The sequence below is a fragment of the Lissotriton helveticus genome, chromosome 6, assembly GCF_964261635.1.
Source record: "Lissotriton helveticus chromosome 6, aLisHel1.1, whole genome shotgun sequence".
In the NCBI taxonomy this organism is placed as follows: domain Eukaryota; kingdom Metazoa; phylum Chordata; class Amphibia; order Caudata; family Salamandridae; genus Lissotriton; species Lissotriton helveticus.
This window is the reverse complement of record NC_136067.1, coordinates 214,862,743-214,884,093: the sequence shown is the minus strand read 5'-3', so window position 1 is coordinate 214,884,093 and position 21,351 is coordinate 214,862,743. Positions and strand designations below refer to the sequence as shown.

Below are 21,351 nucleotides of genomic sequence, written 5' to 3'. Positions count from 1 at the left end.
GGTGGTACACTGACCTGGAAAATAGTATAACTAGCGTAGTTTTAGCTAGAGAAATTGTCCGACTTGTCCGAATAGCTGACCTGTCACTGACCCAACGCACTCAATAGGTGACTAAGAGCAGAGGGCTGCGGAGCACTCTGTCAGAAGATTCGCTCACCCAGTCGGGGTCCGGGAAGCTGAGGTGCTGGCGAAGCACTTTGTCGGTGAATGCTGTAACCCAATCGGGGTTTTTGCTGATTCCTTGCAGAGAGAGAGTAGCGCAGGCGTTGCAACTGAACTGCGGGTGCTGGTCTTAACCTTTGGTGGTCCGGTCCTGATCCAAATCTGATTTATCATGTCCTGATTCTGATCTGCACCTGCTGGCCTACTGGCAACTGCAACCTTTGGGGTTCTTTTATGTCCTTTACTGACCCGTGGACAGGGTTGGTCTTCACACCATTCTAGGTAAATATAAATCTGTGTGGGTATCGTCATTATATTTCTGTGTGTCCTTTTTCTTTACCCTCCCTAAATTGATAAAAGGTTTGATTACATATGTTCCTTATTCTTACCTTTCCCTTTGATAATTGCTTATCAACGCATCATTTGATTTAATAGTGTGTTCCATTTTCTTACCTTCCCTATAGTTATATGCTCAGATATTTTCGTGATTGCATATTATGTTCCCTTTTCTTACCCACCCTTTGATAATTGCTTAAAGCTGTGCATATTTAGCATGTTCCTTTTCTTTACCTACCCTTAGACAAATTGTGCAAGTCTGGTTTCAATAGCATGTTCCCTGTTTTTACCTTCCCTTTGAATTACTAAATGATTGTCATAATATACCTTTTGCATAGCTATACACTGTTTTCTAATCTTGGTTATTGATAGTCTTATTGCTTTTAATCTTTGGATCATGACTTATGATGAAATTTAGATAAAGAAGTTTAAAACTTTCCTGAGTCTGTGGTTATTATATGAGTGCATATATTATTTGCTACCTATTATTCTAACTTCCTGATCCAATAGGTTACAGGTACCAGTGACAAGGATTGGTAAGTCAATGGTATAGGATCTAGAAGAATAAAATAACTGGTAGTAGAACGTAGGTTACCTGATTTTAAGAAATGTATAATTGATTATGGGCCCAGGTGAGTATGGTAAATTTAGTCGGGTGACCTGCGCGCTCTATCACCATGGTAGTGAAAAACCCCTGCATTTGTTGTTTTTGCTACTGTGAAGCATACCTCTCCCATAGAATAACATCGGGCTGCCTTTTTATATTTAATAAGCTATAACCTTTGATTGGGAACAGGTAGAAATGTTGTGTTTCATCTTAAAAGAAGTTTAATTTAAAATCCTCTTTATTAGTAGTCCTATTTTAAGTCACAATTATGAAAATGCTACTTTTAGAAAGTTGGCATTTTCTGGTTCTAACCATTTGGTGCCAATGGCATGTGTCACATGCCTGTAACTAATAGGCATTTGTGTATTTTCCTCCCAGACAGTGAGACAAAGGAGGACTAGATATTGGCAGGATCGGCCATCCTGCCAGATGGGCGGGGCGGAGCTGTTCCCAGCCCCACTTACATTTCAAAGGATTGCCTCCAGCACACTCACAAAGCAACTTGACACCAACCATTGTCACCTTAGACCCCTTGCAGCCTGGGCAGGGGATGAAAGGAAATGTCCAGAACCAAATGGGTGGGCGGCCTAGAAGTTTCTCCCATTTCAAAGGCTGGCACCAGGTATTACTTTCCATACTCAGACCAACTATTCTATTCTGCAAAGGACACTAAGCACTGCCTTGCAATCCGGACGACTACCTTGCTGCTTGACGCCTACTTTGTACCCTCAGAGGCCTTCCCTGCTGCATGAGACCTGCCTAGCTGCTTGAACCCAGGACTACCAGAGAGATTTCAAGGGCTAGTGGGTGGCTTTCTGATCAGAGCTACATGGACACAACAAGCTCCAACAGTGTTGAAACGTGTACTCTTCCTGAAATGGATCCTGCCTCCAAGTGGTGCTCTACCATTCCTCATCCCTTTGAAATGGTGTGATAGGTGCCTAAACTTGAAACCTGACACTTAAAAAAAATTCTAGTAAAATGTGACCTAGGAACTGACATGAGAATGGGACCTACCTGCTCGCCGATCTGCCCGAGGTGCAGCTTCGCAGCTTGACTTTGCAGTAGCTCCCACAAAGTTCTTCTCCGCAGCATCAAATCCTGTTAAGCAGAACCTCTCAGGAAGGGTATCGGATTTTGTGGAGCCTTTGTCTTGCTGGAGATTCTCGACTTACAAAAAAGTGACAGAGTCCGACAATAGGAATCTGTGATTCCATCCTGCAGCTCCCCAATGACGCCTCCTCCTCCTCGGACACTGTCAGCTGCCTTGTTCTGCGGAACTTTACCTCCTCAGAAACTTTTTCTTGAAAATTCTTTTAAGTCCGAAAGTAAGCCGATACCAGGCTTAGCCCACAATGTCTATCCAAACCACGCTCAACCATGATCTGCCGTACCATTTGACTTTGCCCTGATCTTGTGTGACTAGATTCCTTTGGTTGCCACTTTGCTATTTTTCATGAAAAAAATTCTAAGTCTGATTCTACTAATTATATTTAATTCGTTTTGGTGTCATATTATTTATTAGAATGTTCTCTATTTTTGTAAATTGGTGTGGGATTTTTGTTGTGTTGTGTTTTCTGTATTACTGTACGTGTACTTCATAAATCTTTAACACAGTGCCCCTAAAATAAATCTAACTGCTTTTGTGGCAAGCTACTAGTGAGTTAAGCACAGGTTAATTTTGTGACTTTTATGTCTTGACAAGGGCTGTGGTTGTTGCCTGAGAAGGGTCTTCAGTCCTACTTCAATCAAAAACACAATTTCTTACAAACTTCCAAACACATTTCTGTAATTTCTACACATCGTAATAAAAATATTCTTACTACCTAGCATAATGGAACTCAATTTGCCAATCTTGGAAAAATGGATGGGGGACTGATCTGGATTAAACCTTTTGGCCGGAAGATCACAGCACATGTAACTAATGAGCATATAACTAAGGGCAGGAGCCCAAAGGTATAAATCGAAATTGTGAGGAGGCACAGCTTACCGCTGACCATGAGACAAGAGTTGATGTACCATACTTCAAACTCACCTCGCTGAACACATCACCGGTGGAAAGACTAATGGTATTCATCAGTCGGTGCTGCCTGGCAGAAAGTGTTATGTTTGCGGAGGCTCCACTACGCAACACTGTGAGGGAATAAACTGTTTCCCATGGACACCTATAACCTCATTCTAGTGGGAGATGATGGCCAAGATGTCCTCTGCTGAGTAAACTTTCCTAATCTTTCACAGCATCTTTACAAGGCAATCGAGCTTCAATGTAGCAATGTGGACGCTTCCTTCATGGATTTATGCTGAAGAAACAATCATCTTACTAGGGAGCATTCTAGATGCAGAGTACTATTCGTGGAATTCGGCCACAGACTTTGGGACTTATGTTCTTGTGAAGTAACCGAACACTATGTGCCATTAGACAACATGGAGACCTCAGGACCTAGCCAAGTAATGAGGCAGAGGGATGATATCCAGTGTCTCTCTTTTCTCTCTTATTCCATTCCCTTTTGCCCCATTTTTATTACTATTTGTTTCACGCATTATTCGGTGTGTGATCTGTAGTAGTTGTGGCAAGGTGGTGGAAGAGTGCATCAATCTTGCACTGGATCCAAAATACAAGGTCAGTGCTTTATGACATGAATGTAGAATTTACTAGGCGCAGGTAACATATTAGTTACTAAAATGCAAGATGGTAGGTCTCTATGAAGATATTGGTCTTTCGTCTCAAGTCTGGGGCTGTGCTGGCTCCTGGCAAGGTGCTGGGCAAGCAGAGGTGGTTCTTTTCTCAGACAGGTAGAATGGGATGTGGCTACCTAAGATTTTGTAGGTGACACCGCTGATCTGAACATGATGTGTACTTGGAAGTGGAGCCAGTGTAGTTCCTTTAGCGATGAGGTGATCTGGCAGAATGTCTTCAAGTCCTTGATGAGTCATGCAGCAGCATGCAGTATACAATTCCAGGAAGCTAATGAGATGGCGGGGAGGCTGGTGAGCAAAGTGTTGCTTCCATTCAGCTGGGAGAAGAGAAGTGCTGCTACCACGCCCATGTGCTTTTCTTTGTGATGTATTCAATTGGGGGAATTCCGAAATGTTAAATGCAATAAATGTTGCTGTCAGTAAGAAACCATTTACCATCTTTACTGTCTAATTGCTGAGCTTGAGTCGGTCGCTGGTGCTTTTAGTGAGCAGCAGAAATTCCGTTCTTGTAGGATTCAGCTTTACGCAATGTGCTTCACATCCTGTTCAGAAAGCATGTTTTCATTTGCTGAATGTAAAACTGTGAAGAATTTAGTTAAAGTTGGGTGTTGTCAAGGATGGAACCTGATGTTGGTAGAGCTTAAACTTGTAAAAGAATAAGAGCTGGGGTCCAAAGGTTTGTTCAGAATCCGCTGGCTGGCAATGTCGAAGGCTTAGGTGATGAATTCCAAAGCTGCACAGTGTTGATTCTACCTCATGCTTTTTTAATCCACCACCCAACACTCTTCCAATTAGTCTCACTCTCAAAAAATCTTTTTCATCCCGTTTTTCTTCTTTTGGGACGCAGAGGGCCTTGTTGCTGGCTTGGACTGGGGTACTCTGATTGCCACCCTGTATCGCACCTTGGAGGAAGGGCCAGCTTTGCCGCTTCCTTGTTTGCTGCCATAGCACTATAAAGGGCTTGTAAACACCCCAAAGCCTAGGACGCAGAGTGCCTTGTTGCTGGCCTGGACTGAGGACTCAGATTCCCACCCTGCATTGCACCGTGGAGGAGGGGCCAGGTTTGCCACCATAGCGCTTTAAAGCACTTGTTTTTACCCCATGACACGGGACGCAGAGTGCCTTGTTACTGGATTGGAGGACTCGGATTCCCACCCTGCATCGCACCTTGGAGGAGGGGACAGGTTTACTCAGAGGTGTTGCCACTGCTACCAGCCACCACCCCTGACCACATTCATGTTATTGCCACTCCAGAGGCCGCAACAAGAACGGCTGATGGGGCTATTGATCAATCCATTCACGCACTTAATGGAGATCATTCCTTGGAGGATAGTTGAGAGGACTTCCAGTGTGTAACCAAAAGGAAGCTGAGGGTTACCTGAATCAAGCATAAGTTTGGGGAGCATGTTGACCCCTTGTCCGCTAGTATTGTACCGGCCCAAATGCCCTGAGCCATTACTGATCCATCTGAATGGGGTTCTGATTCGCTACCTAGTCGGATGACACAAATACTGGTGGACATAGTTGAAAAGGTTAATGATATCTTGAGCACAGAACTCACTAAAATCTTGACGCAGATTACAATTTTGAGGAAAATCTGTAAGTACTATTTAAACTGCCAAATACAACCACAGAGTAATGTGACAGATGGACGTGCTGTTCCAAGTAATTTAGCTACAAATTCTAAGAGCTCCGCTCTGTGATGTGACTGTAGGTACCCCCCATCTACTATCTTATAGTACCAGAGCCACTACCCAGAGACAACTCTGTAACTCCTGGCCAGTACATGGTCACAAGCCAGGGAGGGAATCTTGCAAACCAGAAGAAGAGAGGACAAGGGAGTCTCGCACAAGGCGGCCGAGCTCAGCGTCACAAGCCCCCTGACATCAACCTACCCCCTGCATCCTGCCTGTACGTGACAATTGTGTCAGGCGTTCCAGAACTGCAGATGGGAGAGAGAGAAACACATGATGAATTGGCTAATACATGCTTAAACTGGCTAGTGAGAAATAAGAATTTCCCGGTTTCACTGGCACATGATATTATTTTTATACATTGAGTTGGGTGGATTGGGCGGAGTCGGGTAGACTGCCCAGGAGACTGCGTTATCATGAACTTTAAGGATCCAAATTTGGTGGAAAGATTGTTGGCTGAGGAAGCTTATAGACAAGGTGGGGATTAGCATATTGTTCTTTTGCCACAAGGGTTCTTTTACCAACCTAGTTTTCGTACTTGAGATGACAATCCCCATTTGCTACCTCAACACCAGTCCCGTAGTAAAGCATTTACTGATGGTCAACAAAAACTGATTCAATGCACTGGAGTGTGTTGACTGACTCAATGTCCAAGAGGGCTCCCAGCATGTTCACATTTTTGAGGGAGGGAATAGGCCCTTATGAGGCAGGATCTTCCAACAAAGGGAGAGGGAGGCTTCCTCCAATCACCAACCTGACAAAGCACGGCCTGAAGTTCATCAATTTGGTGTGTTATCTGGTATTCTCCCTGACAGCCCTAATTTAATTAACCAAGCTGACCTCCTGCACCAAGCCAGTGTGTTTCTTATGTGTCACTGATCAAACTCCTCGGCAAGTGGTCCGAATCCTATAGTCAACATACTTTCCCTTAATGACAACCAGGGAACCAATCGATTTAGCAGAGACACCAGTACTGGAAGGGCTAACGACAGGGTCCTCCATTTAGATCCATGAGAGCCCCAAGTGTCAGGAGAGATTAAGGTGAATTAATCAGCTACACAATCCAATTATATAGCAAGGGTGCTTTCCTGGAATGTTGCACGCATAGGCATGAAAATTGATTTCCGGACTGGGGATGTTTCTTTGACCAGTCTCTTCCAAGTAAACTGGCTAAGCACGAAAGCGCAAAGAGCAGGTTTTTTTCTCCTTTTGTAAAAATGTAGTAGGAAAGGGGAGGGGCAGGGGTACACCTGCGGGGAGACCACTTGGGTAGACACACATTTAGGGTGTACAGCGGAGTTTGTAGAGATAGCATCAGAAGACATCTTGTGCATTAATCTTTCTTTTCCATTTAAAGTAGAAGTTTTCATTTATAATATCTACTCAAGGGCAATAGACAGGAATTCCCACTTGTGGGAACACTTGCGGCACACATGGCAGCTTTACCTGGGAAACGCCAGCAAAAGGCTGGGCAGTGATTTTAACTGCAAATTTGAATCTCTGGAAGCCAGTATCACCGACTTGTCAGAAGTGGCGGACAGAACGTGGTCCGTCCCTGAACTAGTGATATCACCCATCAAAAAAGGGTACCCACTGGCCATACAAAGGAACGCACTAACCCTAAACCAGTTTGTCCATGACTGCAATGGAAGAACCCCGCCTGATAGGGAAGGGAGGCACACATTTAATCGCATTGGGTGCACTAACCTATTAGACTATATTCTAGTCAATGTCAGACTTCGAACAAATGTCATCAATGTAAAAACAGTGTCAAGATGAGACAGTGACCATAACGCCCTTGCACTAGATTTAAACCTCGCAGTCCCGAAGGTTACAGTAACCCGGCCAGGCCAGTTTGTTGGAAGACAGTAATTAACGACAAAAAGTTTCAAGTTTCAAGTTTAAAATTTGTATAGCGCACTACTCACCCAGAGGGTCTCAAGGTGCTTCATAGAATTAAGTGGAGTGTAGTAGTGTGAACACAGGAAACTTATCGTATGGTTTATAGGAGTCTAGGAGACTTAAGCAACCTAGACTCCATATTGGGCCTGCCAGGCTTAATAGTGAGGATTGATGAGAGCCACACCCAACTATTTGCTGGCCTAAAAAACATTTTCCATGCTGAATCTACAAATGTGGCAGCTGAGAGGACCTCCCCACCAAGGTTTAGTAAGCAATGTAGAGAGGCCAAAGGTGCACTTCTAACTGAAAACAAGTGACAGGACAGAAGCCAAATCCAAGTTACGAGAGCCAACTTCAAAATGATAGGTAAAAATGCAAAGAAGGAGTAAGAGCAAGGTAGATGGGAGTCTCTTCTCGTTGCCGTTAAAAGCAATGACCATACCACCTTCTGGAACATAGTAGCCACATGGAATAACAAGGGCATTTCCACCATCAAAAATAACGTTGCAGCTGACTTCTGGAATCACAATATTCAAGCCTGTACATTATATCGCCCAGGAGCTCTACTGCAATTCCCAAGGCCCAGAGGCAAATGAAAGGCAGGTATAGAGGTGGCAAGCGCTAATAAGGGGCACCCACCCATAACTAGTTAAGAAGTCAGTTTGGCAATAAAAAGATCGCACCCCATAAAGCTACGGGCTTTGATAAAATACCCCGCAACTTATTTTTGGCAGAGATCAATATTTGGGGACCCTATTTTGAGTTACTACTCAGTGCCATACTGGAAGGGATGCCCATTCCGCTTTCTTGGACAGGGGCCGAAATAAAACCCATATATCAAAAAAGGCTCCTCCCCAGAACACTCCATTCCTGGTATCAGATACCTATTTCAGAGTCACACAGGGTGAGGTCAGAGCCTTCTATGGGATGGGGGTTCACCTAGAATTGTTCTTAACAAATTAACCCTGGGATGGTTTGACATCCAGGCTTACTACCGTGCGAAGCAATTGACAGTAATCAACCTATGACAGAACTAGCTTATTGCATGGATCAACTGGTTCTACAGCCAGGGGGATATTCAAGAGTGCTTTACACCGCACCAAGAAACAAATCCCTGGTAGGGCCGACGGCACTAACGGTCCAAGTTTGACACTCTACACTAACTAAGTTGGGATGCAAAAATAAGATGATCTTAGCAACACCCTTGTGGGATTCGGATCGCCTCTCCTGGGGGACATGGGTAGGAGGCATGGATTTGACAAATGGGACATATTGGGAAACTGGGAAATATATACCCGGCTACAGGAATAATACTGTTTACAGACCTACAAAAATCACATAATTTAGCACCCACAAAGGCATTCCGGTATTTCCAACTCCGCCACGCCCTGCGAGCGGTAATACCCAGCGGAGAAACTGTGCCAGAATCCTTGCCCTTAGAGCATAGATTACTTGAGGAACATATCACCCAAAGGTGATCTCACTAGCATATAAGAAACTTGTGACCAACGCTCCTGATATGGTTTTTTTCGGCTGCTGGAGAATTGGGGGAGACACATTACAGACATGCAAGAAGACGACTGGCGCAATGCTCTTGCTTTCCCTAGAGAAGTAGCCATTAGGTCCCGCTTCCGCCTCATACAACTCAAAATATCACACAGAGCCTATACTTCATGCACCCATTGGTAAAGATGGATAGGCGATCAGACCCACCCAGACTTAGAGGATGTGGTCAAGAGGGAAGGTTTTTCCATACAATATTGGGCTACCCTAACATCCAGCCCTACTGAGCCTTGATAACACAATGCTTGAGTACACTATACTGGTTGGAGCTGGCATTATCGGCCAAGTGGTGCCTCCTTAATGTATGGGAGTAGACAGATCTGGGGAGGGGAGAACAGATTGGAGTAACTCTGACACTGATGATTGCAAATAGAAACATTGTGCACAATTGGAGCGTTGGGGCAGCTCCATCTCTGAACAACTGGAGGAAGGACATGGACTGGTGTATAGTGACCAAAAAAACTATTTATCAAAACAGAGGTTGCCCCCAAAAATGGGATAGGGTGTGGAATAAATGGAATTCATACAGAAGCTACCCGTGCTCTGCCCCTAGAGCCAAACGCAGCATGCTGTGATGGAGGACGAAAATTGATAATGTGGGGTCCTCCAGGGAGGTGATGACTATACAATGTATCACGGAAAATATGGAATAGATTATACAATGTGATGGAATGGTTCTAGAATACAGTTGTTTGACACATAAGTGGTGTAATATAATGTATCTACTACTTTTTGCAATAAAAGAGGTTAAAAAAGGGTCCCCCCTGCTTCCAAACAAATATAGACCCATCAGTCTCATTCGCAGAGTCATTCTGAGAAGACTACAAGAGTGGATGGAGGACATTGAGATCTTAAGCCCCCAAGAAGCAGGCTTTCGTAGTCGCACCTACACTGTTGACCAAGTTGTTAGGTTGCTGTTGCTCTATTGGAAAACAGTTACCCTTGAGGCAGGTAGACTCTAAATGGTCTTTGTAGATCAAAGATCAGCCTACGATCTGACTCCCAGACAAATTGTCCAGCAAGTTTTGGCTGAGCTGGGGGTTCCACTGTATCTCTGCTCCATCATAGAAAGACTACATGAGCTCAGGTTCACTATGGTAAGTAGGGGAAAGTAACTGAGCCTTTCCTGGTCAACAGAGGAGTATGGCATGGCTGTGTGATTGCGCCAACACTTTCCACGTTGTTTATAAATTATCTCGTAGCCTACCTAAATCTATGCAACAATGCTGCCCAAAGCCTAGATAATATGAAAGTGCCTACTCTAATGTTCGTGGACGACACTCTCTCCTTGATAAGTCACCCGTAGGCATTCCGAAAATTTTATCGCAGAGAGGTTTGGAAATAAATGTGGACAAAAAGTATATGGTGTTTAATCCGTGGATCTCCACTTGAGCGGGTCCACACATTTGAGTATTTGGGGTTCACCCTTAACAAACAGATAAATTTGGACTGCACATATTTCCAAACAAAGACTTAATATGGAATTAAACACTTTTGGAATGTTGAAGGTTTCACAGGAGTACTCTTTTAGACCGGTTTCCCCGGTAATGCAGATTTACGCACTCAAAGCGCAGTGTTCCGTACTCTATGGTGTAGAGCTCGGTAAACAACCTTTACAACGCAACTTTTACATCGCAGAGCCTTTACAGCGCAAACTATTACAACGCATTGCTCTGGGGGGCGCTCTAGGATAGGGAATAGGTTAACTTACTATCCAATAACCTTCCCTAGTGTCCACGGGGACTGGAGTTGGAATATGTTAAGTTATGTTATGTTAAATGTATTTTTGAGCGCACAGCTGCCCCAGCTAAGGGGCGTCCCGGCGCTATATCTGAAAAGGAACATAACAAACAGCAAGATAGGAAGCTAGTAGGGCAGTGGGAAAAGATGAGTTTTCATAGCTTTCCTAAAAGCAAAAAGATTTTCTAATGAGCGAATCTGGACTGGAAGTGCATTCCACAATTTGGCAGCCAGCACCATAAACGATCGACCACCCAATCTGCATTTGCGAAATCGGGGAATAGATGCCAGACTTTGGCCAGCAGAGCGCAGACTGCGGGAGGGAGTGTAGGGGGTCAGGAGGTGCTGAAGGATGGCAGGAGAATCAGACTTCAAAATTTTAAAAGCCAAGCATAGTGCTTTAAATTCAATGCGTCTGATAACTGGCAGCCAATGTAATTTGGCAATTGTACTGCGGGCTGAGCAAAACCGTGGAAGACCTACCAAGGCCCTGGCTGCCGCATTCTGGACCCGTTGGAACCGCAAGATTTCCGCCTGGTTAGCACCCAAAAGCAGTGCGCTTGCGTAGTCAAGTCTAGATAGTACACTCGCTTGAACTACCATCTGGCGAGTAGGGGCATCAAAAAATTTGAGGATAGGCCTCAACCCACGTAAAATGCCGAAGCACACAGATGCCACCTTCTTAGTGTGATATGAGAAGGTAAGTTTGGAGTCCAACCAGACGCCCAAGTTCTTTACTTCAGACACCGGTTTTGGGGAGGGTCCTAACTCCTTAGGCCACCAATTTGCACCCCACAGATCTAACTCTTTACCCAGTACCATCACCTCGGTTTTTAGGGCATTGAGCTGCAAGCAGTTCGTCGTTAGCCAGCTTGCAACTGCCCTCAAACCATCCGCAAAGTTGGATGCCAGTTGGTCGGAATCTCCGTTGAGGGCCACCGCCAACTGGGTATCATCGGCGTAGGATACCATTGTGAGACCCCATCTCTTCGCAACCTCCGCTAATGGTTGAACATAAAGGTTGAAGAGAGTGGGGCTCAACGCCGACCCCTGCGGAACTCCTTGGGTGATGGCACGGGGTTTAGATCTGAAAGGTGGAGCAACCACCTGAAAGGAGCGTTCCGACAGGAACGACTGAAACCAGTCTAAAGCACTGCCTGAGATACCAGCCTCCCTAAGCCTTTGGACAAGAATGGAATGGGATACAGTGTCAAAGGCGGCACTAAGGTCCAAAAGGACCAGTGCCGCCGTTTGACCGGCATCCAGTACAGAGCGGAGATGTTCAACCATATACAGGAGTGCCGTCTCTGTACTGTGTCCAGGTCTAAAGCCGTTCTGTGTGGGATCCAATAGTTGTGCTAAAGTCAGATGTTTCGATAGTAGACTATTCACATGGGACTCTGTGATCTTTGCCACCCATGGAAGGAGAGAGATTGGACGATAACTCTCCGGCTTCGATGGATCCAGTCCTGTTTTTTTTATAATAGGCATAACACAGGCGGCTTTCCAGGCAGGCGGAACTGAGCCGGTAATTAGGGATTGCTCCACAAGATGACGAATGGGAGGAAGGCAAAGGGGCGCTGATTCCACAAATTGGGCCGGTCTTAAAGGGTCATCTGGCGAACCAGATTTAACTTTGGCCACCAAGAGATTAAACTCTGATTCTGATGGTATGGGAAGAGCGGCCATGCCTAAAGAAGTCCGAGATGTTATGATTGTATTGTCCGGGTCAGCTTTGGGAAAAGAGCGATAGATAGCGCTAACTTTTTCCACAAAGAAACTGGCCAGACCCTCAGAGTGATCAAGGGAACAGATCTCGTTCTTGGGGAGTCTGTTCACTGTGAGCTCCTTCAGGGCCTTAAAAACCAGCTTAGAAGGGTTAGAGCTAGCCTGAAATTCCCGTGCATAATAATCAGCTCGGGCCCGACAGACAGCTCTATGGTAAGCCTTTATCTTTGCCAGATAGACAACTTTTAGGTCTTTCTCAAATCTCTTCCTCCAAGCTCTTTCGGCTTGGCGACAGGTAGCTTTTAATCTCCTAAGATCCTCTGAGTACCAAGGGTTAGACTGGGAGGTACGATTTCTACTCCAGGTAGCTGGTATCAATAGGTCAAGCACTCGAACAATCCAGGCGCAAAAGGTGTGATACCCACTTTCCACGTCATCCGAATAGACTAAGGGTGTACTGGTCAAGGCACGATGGAAATCCTCCAATTTGAGCTTTTTCCAAGGGCGCCTGAAAGTTGTTTTATCAGGCTTCACGGTGGAGCAAACCGCTGTGGTAATAAAAAGCTCAATGAGGTGATGATCACTCCATCCCATAGGCTTAGGGGGGGGATACCTCAATCAATTGAAGGTTTGTGAAGACCGGATCTAAAGTATGACCACCCTCATGAGTCGGATGACGGACCAATTGGGTCAATTGTACAGCCTCAAGATCGTCGAGTAGACCGATAACCGCTGGTACTCCCAAGTCGTCGAAATGGATATTAAGATCGCCGATAATAGTGAGATTGGAGGTGAGCAGAGAGAGAGAGCTTACCAGCTCAAGAAGAGCTTTCCTAAAGGCACAATCACTCCCAGGAGGGCGGTATATTAATAAGCCAGAAAACGTTTGGTTCGGGCTAGCGCTGATGGAAAATTGAGCACATTCGGCGCCCACCAGGTCTATAGGCTTCCATGTACAAGTTAAACTATTCACTATCCAGCACCCCAAAGCACTATGCGTTGTAATGGACTGCGTTGTAATACTTGCGTTGTAAAGGCATGCGATGTAAAAGCATGCGTTGTAATGTCATACATCCGTAGAGCTCTGGGGCCACAAGGCTGCTAATGCCTTGGTTCTTGTAGAGAAGTGATTTCTGAGGCAACTGTTGAACCTTCCAGTAAGTACACCACTGATCCCATTAAGGCTGAATATGGGGGGTGGACACACTTCTGAAGGGATAACCTTTTGGCCCCTAATGTACTGGAGAAGAGGGTGGGCAACCCCTGAGTTGTCCTCGTATCTTCGAGGGATGAGAGAGATACTTGACATGCAGGGGATCTACCTTGGATTAAATATGTCAGGGATACCCTTCGAAGTATGGGGAAAAACAGCCTCTGGGATAATCCCAAGGAGATCTGCAGCCACATTTCTAAATAAGAACTTAAAGTGCACTATAAGAACTGCACTCTCAACAAGCCCATCTCTGGCTGCATTGTCCAGTGCCTTTATACAACATAAGGACTATTTCAAAGCAGATGAGTTTCTAGACGAAATAGAACCATGCTTGGCCAAAAAGTTCTATGTTCAATTTAGACACAGGTCCCTCCTCTAGAGCCGTATATATTGATGGGTTTGTACAGACAAAGCAGAGGAGCAGGACTGCCCGTCCTGTGGTTTGGCCGATAAAACTATGGCCCAATTCTTCTTTTTCTGTCCAGAGTATAGGCTCGCAAAGGCAAAATGGTTAATACCCATCTGTATGAACTTTGGGACTGTCCAGCATGTGGAGGCATGTAGAATTCTTAAAACATATACAAGCCAAAATATTGCATTTGCAAAGTTTAAGTATTTATTTGCAATGTGGTGCAATAGGCGCAAACATGTGTTGCTGCCTGCTACAGATAACACCCTATAGTTCTTCATCTTTCATTATGCTAATGAAATACAACATACTGAGCATGCATTTAATGGCAAGTTATTTTAGAGTGTGCCTATGGATGGTACTAAGATATGTATCTTCAAATTGCATAGCTTTTACTGATTGGTGTTATGGTGTTTATAACATTCTTTTTTTTAATAATTTGTAACTTTTTTTTTTTATCGATTTGTATTGTATCATGTTTTAACTGTACAATTGATTGTCTTTAAAGGCGTAATCCCAAAATAAAGAGTATTTACTTGACTTTTGTCACTGTTCTTCATCTTTGTCTTCTTCCTTCTTGTTTTTCTTTTCTCTCTCTTGCTCTGGAACAAAGTCTATTAAGGAAAAAGAGAGTGCTGGTCACAGAAATGAGTGCCGGTATGCCCCAACTGCAGCTACAGACTCAAATTAAGCACTGGCTGTTGGCAGTGAATATGGATTTAAGGGATTCCATACAGAGTTTGAAAATAATATGGGAAACAGTGTATGCTTCAGCAACTTTGTTGGAGGCAGAGAATCTTCAGGATCTTGTTGCTCTCTTTTGCATGATCTCTTGGTGTTTGGTGAGCTAAGGATGAACCACTGCGAGCAGGGGCGTGGCTTGGCACCAACGGGGATGGCTGCCTCTCGAGAGACCTCCGCAGCGGAACGGGAGAGTCTAAGCTCCTCCTGCCCGTACATCTTCATCCAGCGCCGCTCTACGTGGGGTCATGAAGGCATAAAGTGTTCCGCTACTGCTCTGCGGCTGCAGTGAGTGGCTTTTTATTACTTTTTCATCTGGCTCTTTTCCTTTCAGGACTCGCGCCCGTCATTTTGTTTTTCACCACGAGGAAGATTTCCCTCTACTGAACAGTAGAGGTGATTTCTCACTAATCTCCTCCCAATTCTCTGCTTGCAGCAATGTTTGTACTCACACTGGGTGTTTATTATCTAAAATACCTGCCAGAATCTTCATTTAATGGACGTTAAAGGGATTTTTGATGACACTTTATTCCTGCTAGGGGCCCCTGAGGTCCTGCTCTTTGTTTCTCTGAACAACATTTTATTGAAACCAGTGATAAACTATTGTATTATTTAGAATACCAGTTTTTAAGGTACATCTTGCAGGTATATAGAGCTTATTATTTCTTTACCTCCTTTGTGTATGGGGAGATCAAAGTCTGCCTGTCGTGCTGGTAACACCTCGGTTGCTCCTCCATCTATGGTGGATTATAACCTGTTCAGCGTCCTTCAAGAGAATAATGGCGGTGTCTGAGCAAGATTTTGTGCCTCCTTTAACTGCCAGCTCTTCAAACATCCCCCTTCTCTCTTCTAATAGAACAGCAAAGTTTGCTGCCACTTCGACACAATTTAATCAGGAAAAAGGGTTAAAAAAGACCCTCCTTCGCCGGCTGTATCTCCCCCCCCCAATATCAATGGAGTTAATTTTTAAAGAAACAAGAGCCCTTAAGCCATACAGGAAAGAAACCAATACAAGTCTTCAGAATTTGGATGAGAAGTGGTCTACCATGGACAGTAACGTTATTCAACTAGAGACTAGAGTGGACTCTTTCCAGTCTGTTGTGAATCAAGTTCCTTCTATACAACTGCAAGTCTCACAACTTCAGAAGCAAGTTGAAAATCCTAAGAATCATAACAGGCGCAATAACCTGCAGATTGATGGTCTAGCAGAGGGTTTTGAATACTCTAATTCAATAACCTTTTTTCTTTCTTTTATTCCAATGATTCTTGGCCTTCCTAATACACCAGCTTTAACTATTCAAAGGGCTCACCGTTTAGGTCATAGTCCACAAATTTAATTTTCAATTTCTAAGCCATAAGGTGTTATCCTGTACTTTTTGGCATACACAGATTTGTTCAAAGTATTGCAGGCAGTCAAAGGCAAAGGGAGAATTTCTTGGCAAGGTTCTAACCTCTTCTTTTCTCAGGATTACACTAAAGCGACAAAGAAGCAAAGCATTTTTGGACAAGAGACCAGCACTACGTAGTATTAATGCCAGATGTGGTCTTATACATCCGTGTATTTTCAAAGTTCCCTATAAGAATAAAACTACAACCTATGAAGATCCCACTATACTACAACACTTTTTGGACAATGGCAGACAGGAAGACATGGAAGTTACTAATACCACTGTTTAAATGTATTTTAGCTCATTTCAAGTGTCATTTCCTGTTGCCTTAAATGTGTATTATGTTGTGATGTATTGCATTTTACAGATCGTGTTTTCTTTTGTCAGGTGCTGTTGTTTCAAATTCTACTGTTTGACTTTATATTCTCTTAATTTAAGCATATTCCTGCTTGCTTGTAATGTGTTGCCTTGTGTATTATTTTATATAACATGTGTTTTCATTTGTTAGGTGCTGTTTTTTCATATTTCTTCAATGTGATTTAAAGTCCGTCTGAATGGTGTGCTTCCTCCCTCCTGTTTCCGCCCTGGAATTTCCAGCTGGCTGTGTTGTTCCCTTATGCGGCCTCATCACCCTCGATTTTTATGTAAATTTTTTGATATGTTAATTTCTCCATTATCTTTTTCTATATGGTGTTTGTTTTTTTATTTCCTCAACTTCTTTATCTTTTCTCATTTCAATTGTCTAGCCTCATTTTTTACCAAATAATCTCTGTTTTCTGTTCAATTGTAAGCTTTTTTCCCCATTCTTTTTCGTCTATATCCTTTTCTTATTACTTTCGTTTTTTATTTTTCTTTCTTGACTCTTTCAATTTCTTTCTGGTATACTATCTATTTTCCATGCTATTCAAGTTTTATGACTATAGCTAAATATTCCTATACTGTTTTTACATTTTGATAACTTCTCTTACCCGTTTTAATATCTTAATCACATTAATATGTTATAGATGGCTTTAAGGTTTATTTCATGGAATGTTAATGGTTTAGGTTCCCCTATAAAATGACAAAGGGATTCAGCACATATTGCCTGTTTTATTACACAAAATTCATATTTCAGATAAGGTAATCATTAAACATAAAAGACAATAGGTAGGTCATATTTTTGCATCCCCTGGTTCAGGGAAGCGTAATGGAGTTGCTATATTGAGTCATAAATGCCTTGACATACATGTCATCACTTAAACTTCAGGTGATGAAGGTAAAGGGATTTCAGTTTCTTTACATTTTTATAAAATTTCTTTAACTATTGTTAACCTATATGCACTTACCAATCCTGATAAATCATTTTGGCCCAAATGCTATCTCAATTGATGACTTTTAAGGATGATTTATTCGTAGGTGGTGATTGCAAACTAGTTTATGCCACTAATCTAGGTAGGCGATCCAAAACTCACTTTATTCCTTCACACATTCATTCTCAGTTTACATCTACTATGTGTCAGAGAGCTCGTATTGCTGCTTGGATGTTATGTAACCTGGCTCTTCAGGAGTATACTTTCTTCTCCCCGGTTCACTTTTTTCAATCGCAAACTATTTGTTTATATAAGCACTTGCTCAACACCTTATACATTTACATATAGGTTCTATATTAATCTCAGCTCATGCCCCAGTATCCATGGATTTAGATCTCCTTCCACTCGCTCCTGGTACTAAGTTTAATAATGCCCTTCTTTTAGATTCCACGTTTACACAAGCCTTTAAACAATTTAGTTATATATTTTTTCTTGAAAATTAAACCTCCGATAGTTCCCCTCAAATTATTTGGGTTTCTTTTAAAGCTGCCTCTAAAGATTTCATTATTTCCTTTGTGGTCCGGAAAACAAGTCATATTCCCTTAACTCCAAGACACTTATTTCTCATATTAAACAATTAGAATATTCATTTTATAACTCTAAGACTGATCTTGATGAATTAGTCAAAGCTAAATTAGCATTCAATAAGCTTTGTACAGAACTTGATAATTCATATTTATTGAAGTCCAGTGCCAAATATCATGGTGCTCAGAATAAGGCGGGAAAGCTTCTTGCAAATTATCTTAAAATTAGAATAGAACATACTAAAACTGATAATCTTCTTACTTCCTCAAATAGAACTATTCATAAAATCAAGATATACTTTAGAAATGTACTCATTTCTTTCAGACCTGCTATACTCCAAGAATCTCAATCTGCTCACAAGGAAGCCTTTCAATACCTATCATCGATCTCTCCCCCTAACAATCCTGACATAGATTTCTCCTCCTTGGACACCGATATTCAAATTCAAGATATTTCTAATGCTATTCCCCTGATTAAGTGAGGTAAAGCCCCAGGACCTGATGGTTTCACTATAGAGTTTTTATTCCCATTTTTCCAAACTTCCTATACCAAAATGACATCATCTTTTCCTCTATTTTATATCTAAACAGATATAGGGGCAGATTAGGATGGCGGACGGACCTGCGTCCGTCCGCCACCCCAGAGTTGGAGGGACCGTCCGCAGGGGCAGCGGCGGTCCCTCCATGCAAATTACGATGTGGCCGCCACCCTGGCGGTCACATCCTGTATGAATAACATTGCGGCGGGTGCTGCTTCAAGCAGCACCCACCGCAATGTCAAGAATGCATGTAAATGTTGGGGGGTACCATAGGTACCCCCGATGTGCACCCCCCACCCCCGACACCCTGGGGGCCCGCAACGGGCCCCCAAAAGCCAAAGTCCACATGCTTTTCCACGGCGGAAAAGCCGCCGCGGAAAAGCATGTGTCTGTGCAATTCCTAATTTGTCTGACGGTGTCTTGCAGACACCGTCACCAAATAGCCCTCCCCACCCCGCGGATCAGCGGCGGACGGACCTGCCGTCCGCCGCTGGTCCAACCGCACTCCCACCGCCATCCTAATCTGGCGGTGGGTCTTCTATTTCACTGCGGCGGATAATCCGCATACTCCGGGCCGGCGGTGGCTTCCGCCGGCCCGGAGTATGCGGATTATCCGCAATCATAATGAGGCCCTTAGTGTGGTTTATTTCAAGAAGCCTTAGTCTCCTTCCTAAGGACAATAAAGATCATACATTATGTAAAAACCATCGCCCAATATCTATAATTAATTTAGATGATAAGATATTTGCAGCAATTCTTGCTTTACGCTTAAATCCTATCTTACCTCATCTAATTGGGTAGGAGCAGTGTGGCTTCAACAAAGGTAGGCATCTTTCAAATTACAAGAGATTATTTTTTAATGTTCTTAGTAAGTCTAAATAATATAAATCTTCTTTAGCAGCAATATCTTTAGATGCAGAAAAAGCTTTTGATCAAGTCAGTTGGTCTTTCATTTTTCTGCACTTTCCTGGTTTGGTTTTGGGTCTACATTTATTAGCTATGTATCTTTGTTTATTCTTCCCCCAAATCCTCTATTCTAGCTAATGGTCTTATGTCTCCATTCTTCCCTCTTTCTAGAGGTGTACGACAAGTTGACCTTCTTCACCTCTATTATTTATTCTTGCTTTAGAACCATGTATAATAAAAATGCATTCCAATATAGATAAACTGGGTTTTGCTTACGGTGATAAATAGCTCAAACTTTCTGTCTACACAGATGATATTTTACTTTGTATTTCTCACCCACAAACAGCTTTACCGGCTTTTCTTTCAGAAGTGGACAATTTTACATCTGTCTCAGATTATAAGTTAAATGCTGATAAAAGTAAAATCCTTCACTTATATAGACTATGTTTTCATATGGATAAAATTAAATATCTTGAATTGTGGTTTACGGATTCCATCAACGATACGGTCTCTTTATATTTTAAATCTCTACTTACCGTGTTAAATTCGATCTCCTCTCGACTCACCCCTTTATTTTTATCTTGGTGGGGTCATTTGGACACTATAAAAATTATGTAAGAACCAATAATTTTATCTCTCTAATATGCTTGTAAATATTCCCCTTTTTCACTATAAAAAAATATACTGTATCCTGTCCAAATATTTATGGTATAACAAAAAACCTCGAATGTCTCTTCAAAAACGTAAAAGACCTAAACATTTTGGGGGATGGGGGGTTTAACTTTCCGGACTTTCATACATATCTTTTAGCCTTTTTCTATTAAAAAACTTCCCTCCTGTTACAAGAAGACGATTCTTTACAATCTCGTTTATGGATTGAACTTTCACCCTTTTTCACTTATGGAAACTCTTTTACGTCCAGACCTTCATCATTATCTCTTCTGATTTTTAAGAAAACTTGCAAAGTACTTCAACCTATTCTTATCTCTTATAGAACTCCTAAAGAATTTTTTTACAATCACCAGTTTGGCATCATGTGTTTGTTAAGTTGAACAATAAAACAATTTCTTAGAAAGAGTGGTTTGCTAAAGGTCTCAAATGGATCTTTCAACTTTTCCAAGGTGATATCTGTATCCCTTTTTCTGTAGCTCAATCCCACTTTTCTTTTCCACTTTCCTATCAAACTAAATATGCATCCTTAATTTCTTCCATTCAATCTTTATATAATAAGCTTCCTCATATTTCTAATTCTTCTCCCACTATCAAATGTCAATAAATTGTTGTATACATCCCCTTCTGCATCTCAACTATATAAGCATTTATTTATTTTTATTTATTTATTTATTTTTAAAGTTTTATATAGCGCTGGCTAGACCCGGAGGTATCAGAGCGCTTTACATGAGCGTCAGATCATAGTTACAGGTTACATTTGACTGCTCTCCCAGATATTAGGGATAAAACAGAGGTGAAACCCTCTTGGGAAATTGACTTACAAACTACATTTTCAATCTCAATCTGGAACAGGATTTGGAATAAAATAAGGAAATCCTCAAAAGCAGCTAATACTACCCAAACCCTATTTGCTTTATCTACAATAGGGTTCTAATCACTCCTGCTGCACTACATAGGATAAACTCTACTATTCTACCGACAGGCTGATCAGGCTCCGCTATCTCAGCAGATCGGACACATATGCTATTTGAGAGCCCTCATATTTATACATTTTGGTTACAAATTTAACAACAGATCAATACTATTCTTCACACACATCCCATTTATTTTATGAATCCCTTTTTAGGAAGTGTTTCTGAAGATTGGAACATTCAGTCTAAGGCTGTTGGTATCATTGATTT

The 21,351-nt window shown here is 42.6% G+C and overlaps 1 protein-coding gene across 3 annotated transcripts in view; it reads right to left on the bottom strand.

Moving 5' to 3' along the window:
* Nucleotides 1–21,351, bottom strand: part of LOC144761298 (uncharacterized) — a 130,904-nt gene that overhangs the window by 4,793 nt on the left and 104,760 nt on the right. The window contains exon 5 of one of the 3 annotated variants that reach the window (XM_078646747.1): nt 14,588–14,665. The exons of the other annotated variants lie outside the window; for them this stretch is intronic. Coding sequence (XP_078502873.1) covers nt 14,598–14,665 — 68 coding nt within the window. The 3' untranslated portion in view covers nt 14,588–14,597. The remainder of the gene's footprint in view (nt 1–14,587; nt 14,666–21,351) is intronic. 3 annotated transcript variants of the gene reach the window in all.